Raw genomic sequence first — 10,007 nt, forward strand, 5'->3', positions numbered from 1 at the left:
AACTACTTTTTATTTGTCTATGATTCTGAGCTAACAATAAGTATCGCAACATTATCGCAAGATAGACTGCCATATATAGATAAAGATAGATAAATAGATATGCTACAAATATAGGGCATATTACAATGAAAATGTTTGACAGGAGACGACACCATGCTATTTTTAATATGTACGATTTTATTTTTGTGTTACCCACACATTAGACGGCTAGCGGGTACATCGTTCCATAGCTTAATTGGCTAGAGCGCCGACACGGTCAGTCGGAGACGCGGGTTCGAAACCCGCTGGAGCGGTCAATTTTTGATATGATATTCAAAAATGTTTAGAATTCCTAATGTGTGGGTAACACAAAAATAAAATCGTACATGTTATATTGGTATGTTTACCATGTATACATCCATATGCATTTAGTATAACGCGGTTATATTAATATTACAAACATACTCTCTAATTGTATTTATTTGAATAGATAGGTATACGTATTGTTTATATGTATGAATATCGAAACAAAAATAAAATGTAGCTATATCAGTTGGTTGTTACTTATAACAAAATCATTAATTTGCTTTCTTTAGGAACAGACGACCGTATGTGTAGATATTTATTAATTTATTTACTTATATCTAACTCAAGAATTATCGGAGTCAAAGTAGGTATAATTGTACAGATTAAATTAATTTTTCAATGTCAGGAAATGTTTTCAATCAGTCAAATTAAATAATTCAAAATTGTCTTTAGACCACACGACTCAAGTAGAACTTCTTTAGCTCCATCTAACTTATATCTCCTTCTCAACTTCCGTTCGGTTGCCCTATTACTAAGCACATCAACCTATGGATAAGGCAGTCTGTACGTGAAGCAATCAAATCAATTTATCACACAGATTAAGTATTAGTTACTACGTTATCATAGTTTATCTGACGTTATAAACGATATTTCCAGATTTGTTTGTCTGCATGCAACCCAACAGAACATCTGTGCACAGACTGTTGTGTGATTACACAACACCAGATCAAAGTTACAAAGAGCTTGCAATTAAATGAAATGTCTTAAATTTCTTTTTCTATTAATTAATGATGTCGTCTATCTGATTCCTCTCCCCAATACGTTGTTTATGGTTTATTTTTGCCCGTCGTAATATCAATGCTTGCTTAATCTTGACATCATCACAGATAAATAATGTTTAAAGGTCGAAATAAAATGCAGATATAATTTGAAATATTTATTTTTGTAGTCAGACTTTTTTGGGACTTTGTTTTTTATACTGGTATTCAGTAAATTAAAAAAAACTATTGCTTTTGAATATTTTGTACATACAGTCAACCGCAAATTTACACATCTTACTGACAATAAAAATTAAATGCACATAGATTTAGACAAAAAATGTCGATTCTTTAAACTATTATATTTGCTTACTGCACCAAGTAGAGCAGATATCCGGTCTTATTTCATAAAATACGTACAATCAAATGAGTTAAAATAACAATATGCTAAATTCATACGAAAATTTCATTTAGCATCTCATTAATGACCATCGCATTCACACTTCTGTACAGACTTATCTCAATCATACAAACAACAAGGAAAAAAAACATGCAAATACAAAAAAAGTTCATAAGATCATATCTGTCGTCATACGTACAAACAAACAAACAAAAAAAATTGAAAACAATAATCTGACAAAACTTACAATACCTAACTGGTAAACAACTTAATTTCACGATAAATGTTATCCAAACAAAAAAAAAACCATTTAAAAAATCAACGCAAAACATTTCTTTCGTATTTTCAACTACATTAGTTTGCATTTAGAAAGCGATTTATAGGGACAAATACAAGAATTATTATTCTTCTCAATTTCAAGAAATAATAAAAATTAAAATAATTAAATGATTTAAATATTCACCAAATAAAATTTAAATACGAAATAATCTAAAATTCGTAAGCACTATACTTACGAATTTTAGATATTAATTAATTTTGCAAACTGGTATAATATATATATATATAAACCTCGATTCTCAGTTTTCGCTTTCTCCTATTTTGAACTGATATAGGTAGTTAAATGGAAAAAGATAAATATTAGTTATTAATATTGCTTTGTAATCACATTGAATATGCAGAAAGTCGACTTAGGGCCAGTTTCACTGGTCATAGATAAAGTTTATCCTGCACATAAGTTACGATTAGAATTTAACAGCAGGAGGTAGAATTCGGCATTAGGACCTGTTTCACATCAATTAATTATCTACTAAGTTTTAGGGCGCTTACAAATTAGAGGCGTGAGGAAGCGCTGCAGTGACGGCACTGTTGCGCGCTAGCCGCACTACTACTAGTTTTACACACAGTCATACAACAGTCATACAATTTCTAGAATCACAGTCGCAGCGCCACTACCGCGACACGCGCACGTCATTTTTGCGTAAGGAAGTGACACGCTTTTAATTATTATTATTGACAAACAAGAAAATGCTTCTTCATCGGAATCCATTACATAACTAACGAATTTCATTAGAATTTGCCTAAACATTACAGAAGCACGTCTGCTGCGTCACAGTCGCGCCACTGCAGAGCTTCTCTTTGGAAGCGCTACTGCAGCGCTTCCTCACGCCTCTAATTTAGATTCATATTTGTAAATAGAAATATCTCATTAATTTAGTGAAATTCAATGGTGATAATTGTGTTTGCTGGCAAACGAAAAAAACCGACTTCAATTAGATCGACAAGTAATACAACGTAGGTAGACGAAAAAAAAGTCAAGTAAATACGCATTATCAAAGATTACTCCAAAAGTTGTAATCAGATCTCGATGAAATTTAAATGTATAATAATTTAATATATATATATATATATATATATATATATATATATATATATATATATATATATATATATATATATATATATATATATATATATATATATATATACGGTCGAATTGAGTAACCTCCTCTTTTTTTTGAGGTCGGTTAAAAAAGAGTAATACATCTTTTATCTTTTGCATATTTTGCATATCGTCATCCGTTAAACTGCTTTATCCACACCTTGCGAAACAGGCTCTAGGTGTATGGTAGGTACTAGGCACAGGGCGTGTTGGTGTAAATACATAGCATTTAAATGCAAAGTTGTAAACATAATATACGTTTGTTTAGTACAAATATAAAAATAAATAAAATACAAAGGAATTTACTACTCATTATATCTATCCACATAATGTTAAAGTTGAAGATCAGCGCTCAATATTTGGTCGATAACTATACCAATATCGAGTTTGTAGTATTTTCTCACAAGTGTTTTTATACCCAGTCACCGTGACACTAAGTATTGACATGTACCTAGTACAACACCACTTAGTAGATATATAGCTTCTGTCTCAAACATGGCTTATATACACGTTTTGCTTTATTTGCTCTTTATTATTTATTGTTGTATCTCTATTATTGTTTAACTGTAGTGTACAATAAAGAATATTTATATTATATTTGTAGTAATTTTTTTGTAACAACAGAAAAAAACATTTAATAATTCCTATACTATGTGAAAAAATCCTGAAACGTTTAGAGTACCAGAATTTACATTACCTTTATTATATTACAATGTTATGGGTTTATCCCGAAATATAATTCAATTTACTGGTGTCTGCTAATACCATTTGACTTTACTTGATTATATTTCAGTATAGACCAACTATTCGGTAACATTAAATGCAGTGTCATCGTGTACACTACACTAAGCACACATGACAGGCAATCAACATCAATTTGCGACATTATTTGGATAACAAATCTCATGTTTTGATATCACTAAAACATAGCACAACAAAAACATGCTTACAAACATATTCAGGTATCATAGTCTTCGTCTATTTGTAAATTTCCCGAATTCAAATGATCAATATCAACACTAGGTGGAACGATATGTAGTTTCGTTTCAGCTTTCTTAATTTCAGCCTTACTTGTCTTAGAGTTTTGCCTCTGTAATTTTTTATCAGTTTTTGGAACGCCCACTATATTAGCAACGGTTGTGTCCAGAACTTTTATTTCTGGCTTTGCTAAGTTTTTGGAAAAATCTATGTTCAGGATTGGTGTGACTGGTGTCCGAGGACCTCCAACTGGTGTCCTTGGGGGGGTGTTGTTTGGTTTTTCATTGTAGAACATCTTTGGATGCTCGGTCTTTGGCACTAAGATTTCGACTCTTTGTACTGACTCTACTGGCGTCAAACTGGCATAGCTCGAGGTCGACGGCTGAGGACTCGCGTATGTCGGATTAACTTTTATCACACTTTTGTGTTGAACCTCCTCAGTAATCAGGGTTTCCTGGTAAAAGTTCGCTGTAACTACCGGTTTTTCTTCAACTTTCCTTGTTAAATCAATAGCCGTATCTGAGGTGACTGTTTCGATTTTGGGTTTTACGTCGGTTTCTACAGATAAAGCTCTTCTTATATTATCTTTTGGCGTCGTTAGAACCTGTTGTACTCTGATGTCAGAGCTGCTCGAACTGTTCGAATCTTCTCTGACTACCCTTCTTGGAACTGAAGTGTCTGAAAACCTAAAATCAGGTTTATGTAAGACTTGATTTAAAATTTTTTATTATTATTAATACTTAATTGCAATACTGACAATTAGAAAGCTAAAATGGGCTGAGCTTTCTGAATTGTAGGAGACAGGAAACAGGTGACAGGAAAAGGTTGTAGCAATAATTAAGGTCAGTTTAAATTTTACTAAATTTTTTATTAGGGTTTTGATTCATTTTTATTTGAAATATTTGGGCGGCATAAGAACTTTAGGACTTTTTCATTTCATGTCCCCACCTTAGTTCATTTTAACCTTTTAACTGAGGTAGGGGAGCATAGCAGGAAATTTCCTGCTCAATATATGGAGCAGCCTGACTGGGGAAGTACCTCGACATTATAAAACATTACAGCGAAATAAAACTACTTTTGAGCAGTGTTGTGTTCCTGTTGGTAAGTAAGGTGACCAGAGCTCATGGGTGAATTGGGTGTAGGGTCAACAACGCGCTTGCGATGCTTCTGGTGTTGCATATGTGAGTCGTACGCTTGTTTGTCAATCTAGTTGTATCAAAAAATGAGTCTAAACTACTGTCAAAATTATATTGGAGTTGTTTGTAGAAGTGAGACTATCATCCCGATGCTTATTCAAAGCATATGTACGTTAGTTATTACAGTTAGCGTTAGCGTTAGTTTACGTTTAGCTATTACATCTGCAATGTTATTAGTAGGCAGCAGTAACACATTTTATGACAAATTATATTTAAATTTTATAGGTGTTGTATTAAATATAAGTTACTTTACCTAGAAGAGTTTGGTGAACTCTCACCACTCATCATTTCCCGCTCTTCAGCCGCTGTTACATCGGGTATGTTTTTAACCTGAAAAAAGTTATACAAAATTGGTTTCACCACAGTATTTACTGTATTAGTAATAAATATATCTTAGTCAACTTGACTAACAGTGCTAGTGCGCTAAGCTTGTATTATACACTTTTTGAAAATACTGACAAGTTAGCCCAATAACAACACAGCTAGCAGGTGCAGGTTCTGAAACAGTGTTAGAATGGATCCACGCAGAGATAACCGCAGCGCTAGAAGACTAGGTGGACAAAACAATATGACAAAAAGACTATGAAGTATGCACACTTACATGCAATATAATAAATAAGGTTATAAAAAATTAAATTTGTCAAACTTCATGTTTTCATCAAAAAAAGCACATACGATCAAACCAATAGATCAAATAAACTAATGACTCCTAGAAACCAAACCAACAAATATATATGTATATAAATATTGCATAATAATATTTATACTTTATTGCACTAAAAAAATAATGTAATGTAATAAGTATTTTTATGTTTTAGATAACCAAAACACCAGAAAGTTAGAAAATATTGGCACAAAAATTTAGAAATACATGAAACTTTTATAAGTGCAGTAGAGATGTAGATGGATAGCATATCACTTTACAAGACCTGAGTATTCCGGTTCCTATTATTATAATAATAAAGAAAGACACAGCCATTACAGTTGTGTTCTCCGTGGTTTCAAGGCGATAACTGAGATATTATTTGACAAACATAGTTGCACACTATCAAACGGGTTTGTCAAACACACCGTCAATCAAAATTTCTATCACACACGTCAAACATTTACATTATTTGACAAACACTTCAAAAAACATGCACACGTTCAAAAAATTTGACAAACAATTTGATTGTTTACAGGGCCCTTAATATACACTTTAATTTCAAATCTATTCAATCTATTTTCTTGAAGTAATACAAACGTATTTTATTACATACGTTATATAAACGTATTATATTAATAAGAACAATAAATTAATTCTTACCAAATCTCGCAGAAAGTCAAACCGAGACTCTCCCAAAATACATTGTTTGACATGTGATGGACTCAACGTCTTGGCATTCCTCTGCATCGTAACCTGCATGGCTTTACTAAGGAGCGACTCGACGAATAACTCGAGAGTCCGAGGTGTGGTGATAAAGAAACTGAGTCAAGGATTTATTTCTTTTACTTACTAACAAAATTATATCAATACTAGCTGACTCGGCAAACATTGTATTGCCGCTAAACGCTATTTAAAAATAAGGGGTTGGTGGTAGAAGGGTGAAAATTTAGGGTTGTATGTATTTTTTTAGCTATGTGTTCTCTAAAGCTGGGGAAACTCACAAGGACATGCACACAGACAAGAAACAAATATTTGTATAAATACAAACATCTGTCCTAAGATTCACGAACTCTCACCCACCAGTGTTAGGTGATTACATGTACAAATAGACCAGAACTGTTGTCTTTTTGTTCAACAACTGTTTAGTCTAGGGGTAATTTAACATTACCATAGAATGTATAAATCAGTAGTCACCATAACCTTAGAAAAATCAGCAAGTTTTAAAGTTATTCCACAGATTAACTGTGAAATATACATATAAAATATTAAGTTACATAGTAACTATTTATAAGTTATTCGTATAATAATATTATTAATATTAATAAGTATTTTAAAACAAGGGTCTTGTTTTTAGTACAATGGATAGGAAATCTTACAATTACTTAGTCATTTAGTGATTAATAATGATAACAAAGTATTTGTGTCTCAATGTTAAGTCTTTTTGCTATAGATAGCTTTTTGGCATATGAGCAAATATCTTAATAATATGGAATATATATTTTACACAGTAGTAATAGACAATTAAAAGAAGACTGATGATTCTATGCTAAAAACAACTTTTGTTTGTTTTAAGTACTATATACTATTATTTATTATTGCTCAAATTTTTGGTATCAATTAACAATATGTATGCATTGTTGTGTAAAAACAATTATGAACATGCAATAGAACCTGCAGTAAAAATAATGTCATCTATTATTCCTACAGACTACATAACAATGTTTGCATATCATACCCTAGGTTTTTATAATAATCAATTGAAAAGGATATAGATTATAATCGGTACAGCTTGTGCCACTTTTCCCACTTCTTCGTCGGTCTGCATAATCTTCTTAATTCGTCCCTATAAGCAAACAATGTCATGATATCACCGATCTCTATATAAATTGACAAAAACAACACGATATATCTCGTTTTATCGCTCGATATTAGCTATTTGGCACTTACAGCTGGAAACCTGGCGTTATATTTTCTCTTCTTCGACGGCATATCGATTGCTCCGTTCACTTTAATACTATTTAATTATTAAAATAAGCTCACTTCGCTTTACCACTGTAATCCTTCTCGCGCATTTTTGAGGTTATAAAAGGGGGACGTTCGCAGCCTACTTCATTTATATACGAATCTGACAGTTTTCCACCTCTTTTTACAAACAACTTTTCGTTTACATGGCAATAAATAAAATTTTTAGTCTGGTTTTTGTTTTACGGTATAAAATTTGATACATTAAACTAATTATATGTGTAAATGTAAAAGATTAATTATTTAATTTTTATTTTGATAATATGGATTATCAGTAGGATATTAATTTGTTCAAGTGGTAATTTGAAAATGTTCCCAAAATTAAGAAAGTATTTTTAGTTTGTATTCACTCTTTTGTAAATAAAATTAGTTAATTATACTAGGAAACGTAAAGTTGAATTAAGGACTTAAAGCACCACTGTATTGTGCTATAATTATAATTCCTTATATATAAAAGGTCGAGAAGTAATAATAATAATAATAAAAGAATAATAACAATCAAAAATCATTCTGAAAATTTTTGTCAAATTCAAGGACATATAAAAAAGGATATAATTTATTCTAAAAATCTCAACTCATAGTCTCAAAAATAAATTCGTAAGCGTGATGTTATAATAATAAAAAAAGTGAATTTTAAAATCATTGATAACATTCATAGCTCCCGTATGTCGCTAAAGAGTAATGAAATTAACGCCACACGTTCGTCTGTTCGTCAAAATAAAGAAAGAACAAAATTTCATAATGTCGAATTTTATTTATGTTGACTGTATCCGTGCAACTAAGATCGCGTGATGCTCACAAGACGTCTTGTGTATTTCTATGCATCGTATATAATGCACAAATTAAAATGTTTGCGACTCTTGCTTGATGCTTCAAGAGATCATCACTTTTACAACTACCTTGCTTTTGTATCTCATCTTATCATCAAACCGAACTTATAATTGTTTTGTTTTGAAGGATATATTTTAATATTAATTTTCATGTCGAAATGTCAGTAAAAAATCATTGTAGATTGCATTTTATAATTTTAATAAAAAAATTACAGTATTTCGTATAACAAGTGAGATATGTACTTGCCAGGTTGGAGTTTAGCCTATCAAGTAGTAAAGTTAGTTAATAACTCGCTACAAAAAACGTTGAGTCAATCATGAATATTTCCACAATGACGTCGGTAACGATATTTTTTTTCGTCGTAATAAAATTAAAATGTATAAAGGTATCTCAAATTCTTTTTTCAGTCGTACTTTGGCCGTAATATTTAATTATTTTATCAATTTTTAATTGATATTCTCAACTTTAGGTACAAATAACATGGAATTATATGACGCTTTAAATATTTCTTTCAAATCTTCGGTTGTGGCTTTTTATCAATCGATGCAGCGTGCGCAACTCTATCATAATTATAGGTATTTCAAATTTATCTGTAGTTAGACATAGATATAGTAAAAAAAGTAGATAATGCGCGGCCTTTGTTGTTAGTGAAGCCACAAAACTCGGCTCCTTCAAGTAATACACGCGCTCACGCACACATATGCATCAAACTACGCTCATTTTCGTTAGTATGTCACGAGGCTTTTTTTTTTTTTTTTTTTTTTTTTGATATCGCAGGGTAACCCATTTACGGGTGATATCCAGGATGCCCGGGTAGGCATTCCTAGACCGTATGTCGGCTTAGCACTTGGGGGTGCACTACCGACCAAAACCCCTGCGGGAGCCTTCAGCCGCTTTAATTGGAGGGTCCCGGAACTGCAGGCAACAGGATCCCTCCAGCGACAGGCTGGCCTCGGCGAAAAGACCAGACTTCTCCTCCATGGGACTGTCCGGCTCACCTCTGAACAATCCCGACGACGCCATGTCTAGCAGGACCGGGTTCCCATCCCGGCCCGACAAGGGAATGTCACGAGGCTTCATACAGTAACTTTGCTTATAAAATGCCGTCTTGTGTGATTAAATGGTGCAAAAACAATACCAAAGTAAACAAAAAATCTGAAGGAATATCGTTTCACACGTAAGTACATATGAAACTTTAAATTTATTGTTATTCCAAAATAATATTGAGGTTATCCGGAACTTATAATTTCAATGTCACGAAATGACGTACTACGGGAGTGTTGTCAGTAGTTCTTTTTTTCAATACCCCAAAATGTGGGTAAGTAAATTGTACGCAATCAGAAAAATAATTAAGTAAAAAGTAGACATAGTTATTGTTTTTTTTTTCTCGTGTTATTTTATGTTACATAAATTGAAAATAAAAAAATCAAAATATATTTATGAATTATTA

At 32.1% G+C, this 10,007-nt stretch overlaps 1 protein-coding gene across 1 annotated transcript; it reads right to left on the reverse strand.

The window, feature by feature from the left end:
- Positions 1–3,479: 3,479 nt before the first annotated feature.
- On the reverse strand, positions 3,480–7,825 carry LOC123667597. Its single transcript, XM_045601472.1, has 5 exons — positions 7,652–7,825; positions 7,475–7,547; positions 6,365–6,507; positions 5,312–5,388; positions 3,480–4,548 (listed from the first exon to the last, which is right to left on the reverse strand). Exons 1-5 carry the CDS (start codon positions 7,691–7,693, stop codon positions 3,843–3,845), a joined length of 1,041 nt encoding a protein of 346 aa, XP_045457428.1. The 5' UTR covers positions 7,694–7,825; the 3' UTR covers positions 3,480–3,842.
- Positions 7,826–10,007: the final 2,182 nt, after the last annotated feature.

Source organism: Melitaea cinxia, chromosome 28 (genome assembly GCF_905220565.1).
Source record: "Melitaea cinxia chromosome 28, ilMelCinx1.1, whole genome shotgun sequence".
Classification (NCBI taxonomy): domain Eukaryota; kingdom Metazoa; phylum Arthropoda; class Insecta; order Lepidoptera; family Nymphalidae; genus Melitaea; species Melitaea cinxia.